Consider the following 19,313-nt stretch of genomic DNA (forward strand, 5'->3'; position numbering starts at 1 on the left):
TTCCCAAGAATCGTAAACCTAATAGGATTGCCCAATCCCATAAGACATACGTTCGCCAAAATTATCGATCGCACGTGGTCGCTTGTGAAGCAAGCGAAGTCCTCTAACGGTTTTTGTGTATTCTATCAATGCATTTGAAGGCGTATTAAACGGCTGTATTTTGTGTTCTTTGAACAATTAAAATAATTTAAACTAGTGAGTGGTGCGCTTATGATTGTGTTAATTGTATTTCTGCAAAAAAAACATGGACAAGATTTAAGATTTAACAAATACTTTAAAATTGTATGTGGTTGAGTGGCGAGAACTGAGAAAAACAGTATTTTTAACCTTAAACAAAGACTTAAAAGTTTTGTGTTCGTGCTGCTTATTAGCGGTGTTGTTAGTTAGGAGGTAAGCTCAAAATATTACACATAACAATATAGGTAAAGGTAAGAAATACATTTATTTTACCTTTTCAGTGGGATAAGTTACATCAAAAAATAGTTAGGTATGCTTGGAGCCATGTATGAGTGCAATAACAACTATTTGGATGAAAAAGTAAGTTCTCGAAAATGTAGTTTTCATCTCTTTCCCAAAGGGAAAGATCTAGTATCCCGAACTATTCGGAACGAGTGGATAGTTCGAGAAGAGAAGAAAAACTGATTACGAAAAAGATTTACAAAATGAGTTATTACGTTTTTTTTTGTCTTGAGTAACACATTAAGTTCACCATAAAATTTATATTTTACGTTAACCTTTAAAAAAGATTCTAAAAAAAAACTGCTGCTCCCACCCTAGTATTATTTATCCAGAAGCCACCAGCAGAAGCAGGATTATCTAGATCAAAAACACTTCATTCCAAAGATGCCAAAAAAAAGCTCAGCAGGTATTGTCTGAGCTTTTGAGCAACATCGAATGCCACAAGTGAAATTCTAGAGAAAAATCCGTTTCTAGAACCCCAGCCAGAACCGAACACCAGAAAGTATGGTAAAATTGTAAAATAAAGATTTAAGTATATGTAGTAATATGTATTTTTTATATTATGTACATACGAGGGTACATATAAATACATATTATTATTTACCTACTACCTATAAATAGTTGTTATGTATGCCTAATATATTTTTTGTTTTTTAATGTGTTCTTTAATATATATAAAATAGGGACTTCTAGTTTATAAGTATTTGTTGATTTTTGTATATTTAAAATGGTAGAATGCCGTAAAACACAAATTTTTACAAGTAAATCGTTTTGTTCGCTAGTTATATCTATTTATGTGTCACAATATTTAATTAGTATATGTATTTCAAGGTAATAATATAAGCCAAACTTGATTGCAATAGTATTATTTTTACCCCACCTACCCTACTACTACTAAGTACTAAAAGGATTTAATGTTGACATTAAATGAAAATAACGAGTGACTATCCAAACAAAATGCTATATTAGCTATTCAAAATACTCAAAGTCCATCAAAACTCGGGTCAGTTTCCGATTATTTTCATTCATTTACATAGTAAACGCGCCAATACAGGACTTCACCTACGTCACAGCCAGCGAGAGTTTTCGCATTGCACTTGCGGACAGGCAGGTTTACGATTCTTGTCATATTCCCAAGCGAAAGAGCTGCGGACGCGAAGGGAAACCGCCGCTACATACCGAGGTTATTCCGTAAGCATTTCGCTAGACTTCTCGGCTATCAGATTCGCCAAGATTCGTTTCGTCGCTCAGGCACAGATAATTATAGAGATGGCCGTATTTGTCCAAATCGTATCGGTGCGTTCGGGGCAGCGCGGGAGGGACGCCGGCAAAGCGTTTCCGTGAAGAAAGACTTTTCCTTTTTCGAGAATAATTATGATTTGTTTACATTACCATGTTTTTAAAATACATCTGTTAATATTTACAGTGACTCAGCTTAAAAGGTCCAGTTGCATTTTAATTAATCAAAGAGCCCAACCTATCATAAATTTGTTTGTTTAAAGGTTTTCATTTGTTTTAAATAAATCATTGCGGTCATAGTAAAATTGCATTTAGGTACGTTTTATTCAGAAAATCGCATACGGCGATTATCACGAATCATGAAATGTTAATAAAAACGTGTGCTCAATTATTCTCACAGCTAAAATTATTGATAATTTTTAAATTTATTCAGCTGCGACTATTTTGAGGATATGGTTCTCAATTAAAACACTTTGGATTATGAAAAAAATTAACCCGCTACCTAGCATACCCAAGAATCAAAAAGTAAAAGTTATCTAAGTAGTTATCAGGATATGAAAACATCGAAATTGCATTAAAATTTTAGATAAGAACAGCTTAACTTAAACTTAAACCAAGGTGGAAAATTTGTAGATTCAAAATGTTTAACCGGAACAAAAGTTCAAGAGTATAGTACAGAATACTGTATAAGAAATCTACAGATCTATTAACATTGCGAGAATCAAGAGCATCGTCGCAAGCCACGCTAGCTAAATAATCATTAATTAAGTAAAGCAATATAACACGTTCGCTCGTTAACAGATAAAGCATTTCAACATGTTACTATTTACAAATCGTCTGGATTTCGCCTGCGTCGGCTGTGGAAAATTTGTAAATAGCATTACAGTAGCTGGTGGAAGTTTCCTTGAAAACACATGTTACAATGTGTCATGGAAAAAACGAAAAGGAAATTTGGATACGATTGGAAAAAAAGAAAACGATAAACCACCAATTGTCCTTCGAAGTAAACCTGCGAAGCTGGGACGACTGGCTCAGAGCAAGACTGACTTGCTGAGAAAAGGTGGTTAATTAGTGAAAGGGTTTTAGTCGGCATCTATGGGGAACCTCCACTACGAAAGAATGCTGGCAGAAGCTGTCAAAAGGCCTTATCGATGTTAGTGAACCACCTCTGACATGGATACATGACCCTGTGGGATGGAGGATTAATCTGAAGCTTGAAAATCTGAATGATATACGAGAGCTGAACTTGCTGAATATAAATTCTAGAAACCCAAAAATATTGGCCCTGAACTTTGATCGATATATACGAAACGAAACATCAAATTCTTTGCAGATTTCTTTCTCTGCTGATGTAAATTTGCTTAATCCATTTGAAATATAAATAAAAGTTCTGCCTTATATCTCCGATATATCCAAAAGAAATTACTCACCTGTTAGTTTATCCACTTAATTTGATGACGAAAAATTATTAATGGTTTTACTTAAAAAAAAAAACTGATGCGCACTTTCATGCTTCAATCCTGTAATTGGAGATTTGGCATGTGCCTTCAGCATGTACTTACAAGCCTGTAAAACGTAACTAACGGTTTGGATAGGCATTTCGAGAACGTGACGGCGTCCTGTCAAGGTCCTGAACGACCTGGGAATTTTTAAACAATAGCCGGACACACCACAAATTATCTTTTAAAAGCGTTGCGAATAGTCATCTACGATCCGGTTATGTAGAGGCTGGTTCGTGGAGGTCCATCAGGATTTCAAATTCAGATGGGATGAACATATTCATGATTATCATGATATTGACCTATCTTGCCTTATTTATCTTGTCTATTAGAGAACACAACGATATTTTCCATGATGATGATGAAATTTTGTCAGTTTTCAAAAATATACTCTCGGTCTGATTTTTAAAATTAAATTTTTAAATAAATTTGTAACTTTGTTTCTATACTATTCCGAACAAGAATTTCTACTGCTTGACTTTCACAATTTCCAACTTCCGGAATTCCATATTTGAGAATATTAGAAAAATATTAAATTCCTCGGTTTTCCTCGATATTTTTCGCTACCTATCCATCTAAGTAACTCGCGACCTATATTTTCTTTTACTCTGAGACCTTAAAGATATCCGTACACTTAGGCATATTGGTTTTCCATTCGTATAAGCGAAGTTTTCCAGGAACTTGGATAACCATCGGGCGGAAAAGAAAATTCGTCCTAGTTAATCGACGGGCCAATCAATTATATGGTCCGCTTTTTCCTTCGCAAAAGAGAGAGTAATTATCTACACCCGGAGGCGGCCCAAATTAATTGACCCCTTCAAAGAAAAAGTCGACCCAAACCGTCAAGCGCAAAAAAAACCTTCACCTTCATGTTATCGGAAGCCGTATGAGGAACGCGAACAAGTTTTGAAGCATTCGGTTTTTGTGCTGAGTAAATTTCGGTCGGGAGAAGCGTTAATTTGTTATCTTTGTTTGCAATCCAAACGAAGTTTCGACGTTCTAGAAAAAGAAAATTTTTCAGATTAGAAGAACTAGTGTTGTCGTCCACCGTTAAATAACCATTGAAAAGAAAAAAGAAAAACAAAATTTAATCGGTATTAAACCAAAACAGTTTTAAATAAATAAATATTTAAATAAAATAAATAAATAAAATAATAAGATATTATATTATATATTACAATTTTACAATAATTGCAAAATATATAAAAATACAAATGGACTTTTCAAAACGTACTACCTGACTTGATCTCTGATACAATTTCAGTAATATGAAAAATTTCAGTTAATTAAAAAGTAAAATTGTATTCGTTAATAATTTTGTGTGAATATCAGTAACATTCTTTATAAGCAACCCCTCTACAAGCATCTTTTTTTAGTTCAACTGTTCTATAAAAGCAACTTATTTTCTTAGCTCAAAATATTTGAGTTAAGTTTAGGCCAATTCAAAACTAAAATCAGCTGTCCACAACAACATAACCTGAAATTGTAAAAAATCTTATTTACTGATTGTAATTTAGCAGATACTGAAAATCTTTAAGTAGAAAGTAAAATTACTCCCGTTGAGGAAAATGAAAAAACGTCGGATGACAAACAAACTATTTTGATATGGTGATAGAATGGCCAAAAGAAAATGACTTATCCTGAAATGAGGTTCTTTTGTTACAAAGAATAAGAGAAAAGCTATCATGAACAAATATATGTAATTGTTTTTGTTTGTTTCGGCAATACTAAATCAAAAATTTATGAAAATTTGATTGCTCATTTTCTTTTAAACATAATTAATAACTACACTTGTATGACAATTATAATAAAATGTTTTCTTTTGCAAAAAAAAAAACAATTTATTTAGTCTACACAATTTAGTCAGCAAAAGAAATAAATAAAAATATTTTCCTAACGGTAAGTATTTTTACACTCCCTGTAAGCAACTTTTACTAATAAGAAACTTTTTTTTATTGAAATTGATTCAAATGAGTTGCTTATATAAAGCGTTCACTGGGCAATAGATATTTTACTATTACTAATATTAAAATTCTGAAGTTAAAATTCAATCCTTTTCCAATTACGTTTGTGATAGAATGGCTAAAAGAAAATGACTTACCCTGAAATGACGTTCTTTTGTTACAAAGAATAATAGAAAAAGCTATCATAAATATCATAAAATAAAAATATGTTTCGGCAATTAGTACTGTACTAAATCAAAAATTTATGAAAATTCGATTGCTTATAATCATAATAAAATATTTTCTTTTGCAAAATGAAATTGGATTTATTTATTCTACACAATTTAGTTAGTAAAAGAAATAAACGCTTTATCTAATGATGTCAAAATTGTGACCCCTTTTGGATCGTTAGATTTTTACCTATTCTTGGTTGCTGGAAATTTCTTGCTTGCTTTTTTCCTTATCACCCTGTATGTGAATCACGCCGTTTTAAATGTATGGAGGACAAGGACACTGACACCCGAAACATTGTCTCCCGGTTTCCATTTCCCCGGGCCTTTCGATGATCCGGTCGTGCCGAAAATAAAAATCCGGGCAAAACGAACATTGAAAAAGGTCGACTTTTAAATTAATCGGGTTTAGGATTTGTCTGGACAAGAGACGACCCGCTTAAAGGGATGTCAAAATCGACGTTATCTTAAATCACGAACGAAAGGTTCTTGCGGGGTATCGAAATTTCCGCGACATTAGTTGAGATCTGCCAAAGATATTCAACCGCAGCAGAGAGACCTGCAGCAAGTAGAACCAAAGATCGTATTGATGCTTCGGATTTCTTTCTTTATGATATTACTTTGAACAGTAACATAAAAGGAGGATTGGCAATTAGAAGAGTAAAAGCATTTCAAATATTGACGCGTTTTTAATACATTTTAGCCTCAATGAGAAATTGGCTGTAATTAGCTCAGTAATTACAACTAAATACGATATAAATTGCAACTGCCATTACTGCCATTATTGAACGATGGTTACGCGAAAAACAATAAAAAAAGGAGTACATGATAAAATGCCTCTTTTAAAAAACCTTATCTTAAAAAACATAAAAATAAGCAATTTAAACAAAATTTTCTATATCGCGTTTCATGAAATAGTCTACAAAAATAAACAAATTTCAAAAACCGATAAGTAGGACCAAGAGTAGGTCAGAGATTTTCGGTAGAACGCAAATTCACAGACAGCCAAACCCTCTGTCAAAATGCAACTTATAAAACTAAATTGTTATTTTTAATGCTGGTCGCCTTGGAATTGGTTTCCATAGTAACGAAATAAATAGACTGATATTTTGACAAGTTTTAGCCTAAGTTTAAACACAATTAGTTTTCTAAACTGCAGTTTGAAGACTGCTAGATAGTGGAAAATGGAAGTTTGTCCAATGAAATTGTTCAAACAGGCACTTTTTTGAAAGTTTGTGTCTGAAGAAGAAGGTGATAAATATGTGTGACGATCTTTTATTGGCATATTTATCATCATAGTTGTGGAGTACAGTATTGTCACATACTGGGTGGTCAAATAATTGTTTTTTTAATTGAAATGCCTAGATTTTATTATTTTTTTAAAGCAATAAATAAATAAACGAAGAATCATATGTATCGATCTTTAATGCACAATTATTAGCCATCCATCTTCAGGTTATGTTGGAAAGGGTTTTGCTATGTTGCATATCAACTTTTAAAATATTTTTCTGTGTAACATATTTTAGAAAATAATAACTTTTCTCAGACAATATTCAAAATTTAAATATTTTTACGAAATACGCGGTTTTTCTAAAATGTTACATTTCTCATTTTTTAAAAATTAAACCCTGTATATTTTTGCATTTCCATATAGACCTTTAAAAGACGAATCCGACGATATATGTGATTATTGGCCTGCGATGCACCTTTTTCGAATTTATTGGCGATTTTTATCAATTCCAGGCACTATTAACGCAGCTTTCTGGCCTATTTCTGAAAGTGATTCAATTTTTTTTTAAATGAAATTCCTGGTTATGCCAAATACTAATAATCTACCAATGGTGTTCCGCCCCTGTGGAAACAGTAATAGCACGTCCAATAAGCGGAATAATCTGATCTTCAATCATTTGAAGATATGTGGAACTAAAAATAAATGTAGTCAAAAAAGCAAAAAAAAAAATGCTTTCATTCACTTGTCATGTCATTTTTTTGTGCAATAGTCTCAATATCACTCGCAAAATTCTAATCGCGTGTGAGGATCTTCGTGGATTATGCTCATCTTATAAGGATGGAATTTATCACTTTTTAAAATATTCATAACAGAAGACATGAAATATTGTATGTCTCAGCTACCTGCTTAGTGCTTTGCTGAGGATTTACTGCCATTCCAGCTACTACCTGCACCTTATTGTATCCAGAAATTTTGAGCCATTCAGACATAAGGGCATCTTTTACCGTATTTGAAATTTTGACATGATTTTCTGAAGATATTTTCTACACATTGTCCACTCCGCAAACCGTCTATCGAAGACACGAATGTCAGGAAGTCTGATAATTCCGATTAGCCCCGCCAAAAATAACAACTACATGGATTTTTTCTTCTAACTAACGAGTCATTTAAATTATGTAATATTTTTGGAAATTTTTAAACCACGGGTCAGAAAACCATAGCAATCAAAACTGATTGTTACAGATAAGATTTGAATTAGAGATAAAAACACCATGAAACCGAAACCATGTCAGTCATTTTGACTTAAAGAAATGCCATTTTCTGTCCAGACTGATATAGCTGATAAAATTCAAAAATAAGGCAATTCACCCACAGATATTTTATCATAAAAAAATGTATCGTACGAAACTTGCCCTGGATTCATAAATGACAGGAAAATGACACTTTCGGAACTTATTACGTAAACTACTATTGCATCCCCAAAACACAAATAGGTGATAGGTGAACTTGAGAATGTAAGAATTTTTTTACAATTTTCTTGTATTTTCAAATTTAAACGGTCCGCTGAGTGTGTGATGTTTCGATTGGTTGAAATGTCAAACGGAACGGTCAGTTCTTCGGTGGATTGGGTGGAAAACATCGGAAGGTCGGAACAAAATAAATTTTACACTCCCTTTCAAGCATCGTCCACGTTTTGAAACAAAATTATGAACTATTACAATAGTTTTTGTATATATTAAATAAGTTCAACATTATTAAGTGAAAACAACCTATCTTCTATCCAGTCACGTGACCCTTTCCAAGATACGAGGGCAGCGCCAAAATGTCCCGGCCTAAATATGAAAGAAACAAAGTAGAGTAACATTTTTTTATTATTTTTCAATATCGTCCCCCTTAACTTCAATACACTTATTACATCTCTTTATTAGCAACTCAAACCCTTCGAAAAAATATATTTTTGGTTTGTCTGCAAAATGATCTAAAACAGCCTCTTTTAACTCAACTTTGTCCTTTTTCAAATATCTAAACAAATAATAGTCGCTCTAAAACGGCAGCTTGTGCAACACCAGCAGTATGGACAGGGGCATTATAGTGCAAAAGACGCACGACTCTGGTCAGTTTTTCTCGACGTTTTACACGTATGCATTCTCGCAATTTATGTAATAATGTAGCCTAATATTTACCATTGACAGTGGTATTAGTTTCTTTAAAATCTATCAACAGAATTCCTTCACAATCCCAAAAGATCGTGGCCATCACCTTTTTTGTTGAATGGCAGACTCCGAATTTTCTTACAACGCCACTCCATTGATTCTTTTTTCGATAGAGGGTCATAATGGAGAACCATAGTTTCATCTCCCGGCACAATAGTTTCTATCACAGGCTTCGGTTCCGATCCACAGAGTTCCAAAAAAGACCGCGCACACTTGACACGGCGTTGTTTTTGAATAGCCGAAAATACCCTATTATTTTTAGGAACCCATTAACCTTATGCATACCTAAATGATCATGCAGGATTCGAGGAACATTTGTATCAGAAAGTTTAGTAATTTCTGAGATTTTTTTGACCTTTAAACGTCGATCACTCAATACCACCTCTTCCACAATCGCAACAATCTATTCCGTTATGACCTCCACTGGTCGACCAGTTCTTGAATCATCCTCAAGGGACTCCTGCCCCATTCGAAAACATTTCGCCCATTCTTTCATTACAGAATACGAATGAGAACTTTGGCCGTGCACACCACCCAGCCTTTCTTTAATAATTTTAGGTGCTAACCCTTCTTTTGTCAAAAACTTTATCACTGCTCTTTACTCAATTTGCGTTATGTGCGACATTTTTTCGGACACGTCTTGTTTAAAATGCTGTCAATTTTTTTTTCGCAGCCTAAGATACATATTTAAAAAGAGACAAAGTTTTATCGTGATACTGGAACTGCATCTATGCCAGGCCGGGAAATTTTGGCACTAACCTCGTAGAATTTCTCAACTTATAGTATATATAACCTGTGATAATTTAGTAGTAGTTTGCAAATCGCAAAATCACCAAGTAAACGGTCAAATTCGACGTAGAAACGACAATAATCTTAAAGCAAAGCTCCGCATCTGGTCGACGCGACGTAGTCACGTGGTCCCTTTACATAATTAGCGTTCCCTACTTCACTCGTTAAAAGTTCGTAGTTATTTAGGGTAGGCAGCCGGGGACGGAAACTTTTACGTTCGAAATTTCGTTTTGTGCGACTTCGCGACTCCGGATGAAAAATTAGCGGATTTTTGTCCCGGAAAAACATAACCGTAACTTTTATTTCGAACATTTTTCGTTCGCAAGTACGGGTACAAAGTTTCGCGATGATTTTGGGGGGGAAAAAGTTCCCGCGATATGCTATTTATTGCGTTAATTCCATATCACAGTGTTCGTTATAGTTTTCTGTTTTGTAAAACGATTTTGTTTGATTGAAAACTGGTTTCGCGATCAACGAAAAAAAAAAACTCGGATCATTAATCAACCGTGTGTGAGACGGTACCAATTATACTCGTCAAAAGGAAACGTTTGTGACGTCAACCGCTTACGATTTATTTCGTATTTTTATACGAATACAAACTGTAATCGAGAAAAAAACTAAATGATGAATTTTAAAGTAGTAGGTGATTAAGTCCGTTGATTTTCAGAAACCCCAATAAATAATATTTCGCTTTTACAAAATACAAAATTTTATTGACATTCCGGATACACAACCATTGAAAGTTAGGAGAAGTCAAAAGTCCAAAGAACATCGCTATGGTGGTCCACCGAGGGACTGCCAAAGAGCCAGAAAAAAAACTAGATCAGTGATGCAGATTTGGCGCCAGGAGCCTGAAGACAAGCCTTCTTTTAAGAAATGGGAGCTCTAGGATAACCCGTCAGCCATATCAGACCAGAGTACCCGCTATACAGGGTTGTTAAACAAAGGAAGTTCAAGGGGCCGTTTGAAACTTCATGGAGTTGGCAATATATTTTTCAATTAACCCATTTTGTCCCAGTGGTGTGAAGTGAAGAAAACGTGTAAAGTGGACATCTTCCGTGATGTCCACTTACTTACGATTTACACGCACACGTTCGGAATAAACTGGCTGGTAATTTTATCTTCCAAATTTCATGCAATTTGGTCATAGCACGTTGCAATATTTACATGAAAAAATGCATGCAGAAATTGCATCGTGTCTACCGGGCCTTGAAAGCTTTTGAGTACATCAGGGTGCAAGAACTAAAACGGCACTAACCAAAACATCTTCATTTGGCTCGGTATTGTTGTTGGAATTGATCACGGACCACCCCGTATTTGCGCGGGACCGCTTTTTCAAAATCGCCGCTCGATGACGCACTAATTGGTATTCAGCGAAATTCAGAAGAACGATTTAATGCATTTTGAATGGCCACCGGCACGTTCGACGCATAACAATTCATCTAATTCACCAATTTCGCGACCCGTAGGTCACACTTACCGTATTTTTTCTTCAGCTTGAAGCGCAATTTAATCCTCAAACACAAACCGCATCGTCAACATCAACAACCCGCCATAACCTCAAATCGTCCACCTGTCCCTTCACGCGTGAATTACACACAAATGGCACTACAGACGCCACCTGTCAAAATCCCGTACGAGATGTTCTATTGTTCGAACGGGCATCGCGACCTGTCACAGCCGCCCTCGTCTTCCCGAAGCTCCCGAAGAAATTCCCGTTTTGAGTCGAAACAAAAGAAAAACAAACGGCGCGTAAACAAAGCTCTACCTTTGCGGGCACGGCCGACTGCGAAACAAGAAACTGTCGAGGCGACGACCGAACTAGGCAAGACAGGACGCGGTGGTACCTTCTCCGTCTGACAGGTTGCGAGTTGGTACCACGACGATCGCGCAGGTGATACTTATAACGACCGTTTGGGTTCGATGGATTAACGGAACCCACACTCGAAGTAATTCGAATTTTGGGACCGAGAGTTCGTTCTGGCCGGTCAAACTAGCGCGAGTCTCAGTTAAGCAACCCCAAATCTTGTGCTCGGAAGCGGCTCGCCCGCTCAATTTTCAGAACTTTTTTTAATAATCCTTTATTTAGTCAGACACTACGAGATTAGCGCCAAAATTTGAGTATTGAAGTTAAGGGGGATTATATTGAAAAATAATAAAAAAATGTTACTCTACTTTGTTTCATTCATATTTACGACACAGTTTTGAATAGTGTTCAAAAATTCTGTATGAATTACATCGCAAATACAGCGAGAAAAATGTGTATTCTAAATTTAGAGTGTTCTTTGTCGAAATTCATTGATATTTAAGATAATATTTGAAACACAATATTTAGATATTACAAAAGGAAGTAATACGCTATTAATGACACTTTCCATTTAATTTCTTAAGATTTAATTATTTTATTACATTTTTTTTTACTTTTTTTTTTGAGAAAATTGGTAAAATCTTCAGTTTTTGTTTTCTACATAATTTCTTTGATGTAATGCAACACTTTGTGTGAATAACTATTTATCCTTCCGTCTAACATTTGAATTGTTCGTGCTCTATCATAATCAATTTTGTTCTTTACATAGCCACAGAAAAAGAAGTCAAGGGATATCTGGACTTTTTGGTGGCTATCTGAATGAATAAAAATGCTCTTCATTTTCATTAAAATTTCTGACCTGTGAGTTTACCATTTTCAATTACCGTTATCATTATTATTGAACCTACAAGTATAGGTCATATTAAAAAAAAAAACGTCGAAATTTGACTTTTTATATTCTTCTATTAATCAGACCAAAAATCCATACAATTCAATACAAATCATGAATTTTTAGTTTTTTAGTATACCTTATAGATAGGATGTAAAAATATACGCGCAAAATGTGTCTAGCGTGGAAATCTTTGAAAGAAAATTGCTCTTCCTAAAAGTAATTGTAAATATTTTTGAATAATTGAAAAACTTTTCTAATAATATGGCACATTTGAAATTTAGTTCGAGTCTTCTTCGAAAAAAATTTACATTTTGTACTTTTTGAACAAACGCAAATTGGTTGCCGAAATCTCATAAAAACCTAAGATAAATGAAGATGGCACCAATTTTTGTATTTATTTCCTTCTTATTGTTTTATTAATTACCTTATCTGTCTTGTCCTAGGTACTTCAAAACTTGTTATTCGGCGGATAACTTAATTGTGTTTGTAACGCGTAAAGTCCTCAAGAATTCCCAACGAAGAAACAGGCCCGGATAAAATGGCGCATAATAAGACAAAACGTTCCAATTAACTTAATTAATAGCCTTAAGAATTAACATAAGAACTTGTTAATGAGCAGGAGGTAAACTCGTGCGCGAAGTCTGCCGCTTTTGTGGATCTGTCGCAATGTTCATTGTTTCTTTTTCTTTCATTTTTGACAATAATTTGACAGAAAGATTATGCGCCAAATAAAATAAGTGATTAATTTATCACAACTACTTATTTATCAACAGATAAATTCAACAATATTATTGCTAAATTGTTGATGACAATAAGACTGAGCTGAAAGTAAACCAAAAAATACAGGTTTTAATTTATTTAGGCAAATTTTTGGCAAAAGTCAGAAATTTTGAGAAAATAGAAGTCTAATGTTTCGATTCAACAATGTCCCTTTGACTTATTTTTCATAAATTTTCGCTTAAGTTAGGATTCTGACTTAGGTCAGAAATTCTGACATTTTTCCTAGTAATTCAGACTGATTCTTTAAAAATCTGATTAAGTTAACTAAATTCCATATTTTATTTTTAGTGGAATTTAAAGGTTTTCATAAGAAAATAATTATTAAATAAAATATTTTTATTTGGTTGTAGAATGTGTTCTTATTAACCAAGTGAGCAGTTCCCAAAACTAGTTCTTCTTCTTCTTCTATGGAATTTTCTAAGCCCACTTTTGAATATACTCCTGTTGAAGTTTCATTTCCCATTTTCTTCTCCTATAGGCTCTTTAGTTTTAAATCATCCGTCCATCTCATTGGCCGGCCTCTGGCTCTTCGAAATTCGCATGGCCTCCAAACTAGGTCTGATTTTTGTTAGTTTCTCCCCCGGCAACATGTCCTGCGTATTCCCATTTCAGTTTTAGGGCTTTGTGCTCTACGTCGGTTACCCTTGTTCTTTTTCTTATCTATCTTTCCCAGCATTGAAGTTATATTGTCTGTTGCGTGACTCTTAGAATGATCATATTCTTCTTTGTGATGGTCTATGTTTGTGCTGCGTATGTAAGTATTGGCAAGATGGGTTTTTCGGTATATAGCTTAGTTTTCCGAAAGCTGTCCAAGCTAGTGTTCGCCTTCTTTTTATTTCTTCGGTTTTTTACTATTAAGAACGATTTTTTTGGCCCAAGCATATATAATAGGTTACTCTTTCTATTTTCCTGTTGTCTATCTTTGTGACATTTTTTTCAGTGTACATCAACTTGGTCTTTCCAATGTTCATCTTCAAACCAACCCTGTTGGGCTCGGTGCGCCACTCTGATAACATTTCTCGCAATTCCTTTACGTTATTATTTATTAGAATTATATCGTCAGCAAATCGTAGGTTATTGAGGCGTTTGCAATAGTTCGACCAGTTCAGGACCAAGGTGTTTAACGCCTCTTTCTATTTTTACTGGTTTTGTGTATTCGTTTTGGGTGAGATAGTATGTAGCTACAGACTGATGCATTCATCATTCATCATACCACGCTATGAACCACTGTGTCGAATGTTGTTTTATAATCTGCTAATGCCAAATAGAGCGGAAATTTGTACTCGTTTTCTATCAGTATCATCAAGTGGTTGTTAGATGTTGAATAGCCCTTTCTGAAGCCAGCTTGTTCGTATGGTTGGTATTCATCTAGTTTCTGTGTTACCCTATTAGCAATTGTCTTTATAAGTATCTTATATAGGTGTGATAGCAGGTTTATTGGTCTGTAGTTTTCTAATTTTTGTGTAATAATATAACTTTAGAGTTATTCCATGCACTGGTCATTTTTCACTGGTGGAGGTAACTGTTTACTAGTTCCAATCAATCTTTTCCCACCCTCAACGATCATATCTGCAGTAATTCGATCAACTCCGGGTGCTTTGTTTCTTTTCATGAAAGAAATGAATCTTTTCACAATATAATTCGTTAATTTCTTCAAAAAATTACTGAAAAAGAAACTTTTAAGCACATATGATTAAAAACAAGTCAGAAACAACTTATAAAAATATGGTCACAATCTCTAGATTGCTCATTATTTGGATATCTTTGGGGATGGCTTGTCAAATGTTTATGGACCTATATTAGGAACAATCATGATCCAGAAATAAAAATTCGTAGACTTGTCAAAATGCCCTGGATTCGCTGTTACTCACGAGGAGATGCTTAGATGAGTGCAGCGTGAGAGGGTAGGGCACGGAAGCCCAAATCAAAACTTAACCAAAAAATTTTTTTTTCGTTATTATGATTATACATACTGGTTATTTGTACATTTTAAAAATTCTGAAAAACGCTATTCCATATTATTATTACCAAAACATAGTTAATTTACTGAAAGTGTTATGAATAATTCGGTGGATTTAGCCTAAAGAAAGAGCTTTTGAAAAACTTATAAATACCAATAACATTTTTTTTTATTAAATGCTTTTTAATAAATGATTATACATATATATATATATATATATATATATATATATATATATATATATATATATATATATATATATATATATATATATATATATATACATATATATATATATATATATATATATATATATATATATATATATATATATATATATATATATATATATATATTTCGCCGAGACTGTTGCCTACCTTCAATGAACAATGAAGACGGCACTCTTAAGGAGAAAAAGCTGTCATTGGTCGTTCTTCGTACATAATCGAACAAAGGAAAAAACACATTTTTGGATATATTAATGGCAGAAATAGCTACAATTTTGGTTTAGTTTTATCATAAAAATTAATTTAAAATTATTTTTCCAAGACCAGGTAAGTATAAAGTACTTGAATTTATTCAATGTTAAAATGCCAAGATTTTAAGCCAACGAAATCGAAAATAAATACAAATAAATCTAGCGCTTAATTAAACCTGGCTTAGCACCCCAGGTACAGTCACTTAAAGGCTCAGGCGAGTCAGTATAAAACCCCTATACGGGTGGAAGTGCTACCCTAGGGAGTCCCCTGCCATCTTTTCGAGCCTTCGAATAAGCTCGCAAATGTTTAAGTGGATTCTGTCGGATTCACGTCTTATCTCGCGATTCGACTGGATTCGGGAGCAGACTATTGTGGAAAAGAAAGCGTTTTTTTCCTTCGATGCCAGTCAGGCGATTTAAAAGATTCAACAATCGAGAGTTTTTCATTGGGAAAAGTGACGCCATTTAAAAAAATATGTATTTTTATTTTTCCACGCATTCGGCCTCCTTTACAAGCTTTGAGATAACATAAAGTATGAGAATGAACATTTGAATTTTTATCAATGGTGTTATGAAATTAATACGCGGCGATTTAGGTTTTACTAGAATATCTTCGGGTATCGATATGACTAACCATTCCATTAAATGTTGCCATTAAAAACATGTAATTTTTCTCTGTCATTTTGTTTTGAGCCATTTACCTGAGAGTTTTAGTGTCTCCGGAATTTTGTTGAATATCTCGAAAGCCAAGATGCATATCAAAAAACTAATCTTGAAAAATGTTATTAAAAAGATGGAACCTATAGGAACACATACAGATTAAACAACAATCAAAAATAAAAATCAAAAAATAATTCAAAATTTGGGTATAGTTTATAATACAAAGATTATAATTTTAAAGTAATTAATGGTTAATATAGTTTACAATACAAGCAGACTAACAGCATAATTATCAGTATTGGTTTTCGTGAAAACAAATCGACTATAAAAGCTCTGCTGCATAGAATCGAGAATGTAGTAGAGAACTTAAGTTAAAACCCATATAACTATGTGTGACCTGAGTAAGGCGTTCGATTGTGTATCAATTGATGTTTTATTCCAAAAACTTTAGTTTTGACTGATGGAAGACAGTACGTGCACTGCAAGACTCATTACTTTTGTTAGTCAACCATGGGGTGCCCCAAGGATCTATTTTGGGACCAGTTCTGTTTATTGTGTACATAAATGATTTCCCACTGCTGTCCTAAATGGACATTTTGTCATTTTTGCAGATGATACATCTATAATCTCGCGACATACGGACAGGGATAATATAACTTTGTTTCAGCGAATGCCTTAAAATTAAATGAAACCAAGACAGAGCTTGTAAAGCCTCTGGGGGTCATGTTGGTTTCTAAGCTTAATTGGCTTCCTCAGGTTGAATGTCTCTGTTCCAGATTATCTACTCAAATATTTTTAATATGACAACTTAATGTATTGAAAACTGTTTATTATACTCCTGCACTCTTACAACGTATGCCAAAAACAGCAGTAAGACTAATTGCCAATGTTTCAATACGTAAATGTGCTAGACCGAATTTGAAAAAAAAATGAATTCTCACGTTGCGTTGTCTATATATACTTGAAACACTAATTGAAATCCTTATACATTTAAAAGATTACCGACTCTTATCGAGACCAGACGTTATTCCAGCAAAATCTGAACACCCTGTATAATTTTCTTGTTTCTGTTCCATGCAATTGACTACGGCAGGCAACTCACATCCAGAATCGCAACAATGTTGTCAAATACTACTACTTTGTAGTTTTGGTAAGTTTAATTAATTAATACCAAATTTTTAGGAATGTTTTGCTTGAACATTAAGTCGTAACTATTATGCCAAGTATTTTTTTAAATTAATTTTTAAATAATTAAAAAAAAATTTTTTTTAATTAAATTAAACATTATGAATTCAACAAGACGCTGTATATCAAGATAGGGGAAAAATAAAACTCACTGCAGACAACAAACGTAGATGCTTATTAACTGAATATTAAGGTTCTTATTGGCTCTTGATTGCTGCTCGTTTTCTATTTATTTTTTTAAATATAAAATAATTTTTGGTTTATTAGGCTTCAACTATTTTAGTTTGTCTTAGCGTATTTCTGAAAATAATTTGGAACACTTAACAAAATAAATTCCAAAAAATCCGGACAACAGAGAGACAAAAGATGAAATAAAAAATCAAATTTTATTTCGTATCAGGACAAATGGCGGCAGCGCATTTCTCTCTCGTTAATTCACGAACGAAATACTCGCCACCCCCTCCAATACCACGTTCTTAAGCAGCGTCGGGAAACAATTGGCGCGTTTAGTTCCGCGATCACTCACCGTTCACGCCGCGCTGACCTTTCATGCGGCGCCCGACAGATGGCGACACTATCGCGAGAGTCCTGTCCGGCCTGAGGGAGGAGGATCTTTTCTCGGGCATCGGCTCCGAAGGCGAAGGCGTTTCGGACCAGACGGCTTCCACCATCGAGTCTATGCTAGCCGAGCGAGGCATTCGCGAATTCAGAGGGTCTCGTCTAAAAACCAAAAAGAAAGAACCTTAATAAAAAAACTAACATAAATTAATTTATTACCATCATTACCATTTACCACTTGATAATAAAAATTTAAGCTATATGTATTTTTTATAAGTATTTATGATGGGAAATTGATCCAATAAACATTTTCTTTATAATGAAAATTTTAAGCACTTTTAATTAAAAAATGGATTAAAAATCAAAAGAATATATTAACAACTTAAAATTATTTTTTTATGTTCGTATTATTAACTAAATTTTAAGTTACCAAATGAAAATTTAACTGATTTCTTGGTAAGTTTAAGATTTCGGAAAAAAATTTCACTGCTCGTCATTAGTTTAAACAAAATTAATTTATTTATGACAGGGCGCCGGACGCTGAGCGCTGTGGAAGCGCCGCGCTGCCGAGCGTCTCGAACTGCATTGAAGGTTTTATCAGCGATAATTTAAAATGATAATAGAAAATATTATTATAAAACAAATTTTATGATTATTTAAGTTATTTTATTATAATTACTATTAATAAAATTTTATTTTTTTTTAACAATGTTATAAAGAATACTATCAATTTTTTAAAATTATTTTTACCAAACAGTGTAAATTTAGAAAAAAATTATCAACTGTAAATTTTTAAAAATGTTATGATATATATTTATTTTTTCTAGGTTATTTAGAAAATTATTATTTTTAAATTTACTAGTCAACACTCCATCTTTAGTTAACAAAAGAAAAACCGCTCCGTTACGATTTTCATTTGTTTTTCGCGTATCCTAGTAAATAACAAAATCATTTTAGAAGTCATTCCTGTTTATTCGTGACATAAGACGCAAAGTACGAAAAAATTATTAAAAATAAAAACTGAAGTGTTGTTGAGTTGTGTTTTTTTAGTTAATATTTTAGTATTATAATTTCTGCGATTTAAAATGGGCCGAGTTTTAGTTGTTATTTAAATATAATTTTGCCCATTTAGTTAATCATAAAAATGATTTTGGTGTTGATGCTGATTGGACTTTTTTCGCAACATCTCATTTCAAAGGAGCGTGTGATGGGTCAGCAGGGCGTGTAAAAAGACAAGCTTATCGTACTAGTCTCCAACGTGATAAAAACAGCCACATAACAACCCCACTTTCCTTTTTTTAGTGGGCCCAAATTTCCTTTTAAAAAAATACCAACCACGATTCGAACGCTTAACAACAATAAAAAATACTCGCCAATGTCATTATAAACC

At 33.6% G+C, this 19,313-nt stretch overlaps 1 protein-coding gene across 3 annotated transcripts in view; it reads right to left on the reverse strand.

Moving 5' to 3' along the window:
* LOC132699258 (ankyrin repeat and fibronectin type-III domain-containing protein 1) overlaps nt 1-18,021 on the reverse strand; it is a 107,313-nt gene extending 89,292 nt beyond the window's left edge. Inside the window, exon 1 of one of the 3 annotated variants that reach the window (XM_060665889.1) lies at nt 17,892-18,021. In XM_060665889.1, the coding sequence (XP_060521872.1) occupies nt 17,892-17,991 (100 nt within the window). In that variant the 5' untranslated portion in view covers nt 17,992-18,021. Of the gene's footprint in view, nt 1-3,128; nt 3,268-11,083; nt 11,399-17,891 lie in introns of those variants that run through there. The other 2 variants (XM_060665887.1, XM_060665888.1) reach the window with 2 other exon arrangements.
* Nucleotides 18,022-19,313: the final 1,292 nt, after the last annotated feature.

This window comes from Cylas formicarius, unplaced genomic scaffold, assembly GCF_029955315.1.
Source record: "Cylas formicarius isolate icCylForm1 unplaced genomic scaffold, icCylForm1.1 PGA_scaffold_3__17_contigs__length_32017465, whole genome shotgun sequence".
Lineage (NCBI taxonomy): Eukaryota > Metazoa > Arthropoda > Insecta > Coleoptera > Brentidae > Cylas > Cylas formicarius.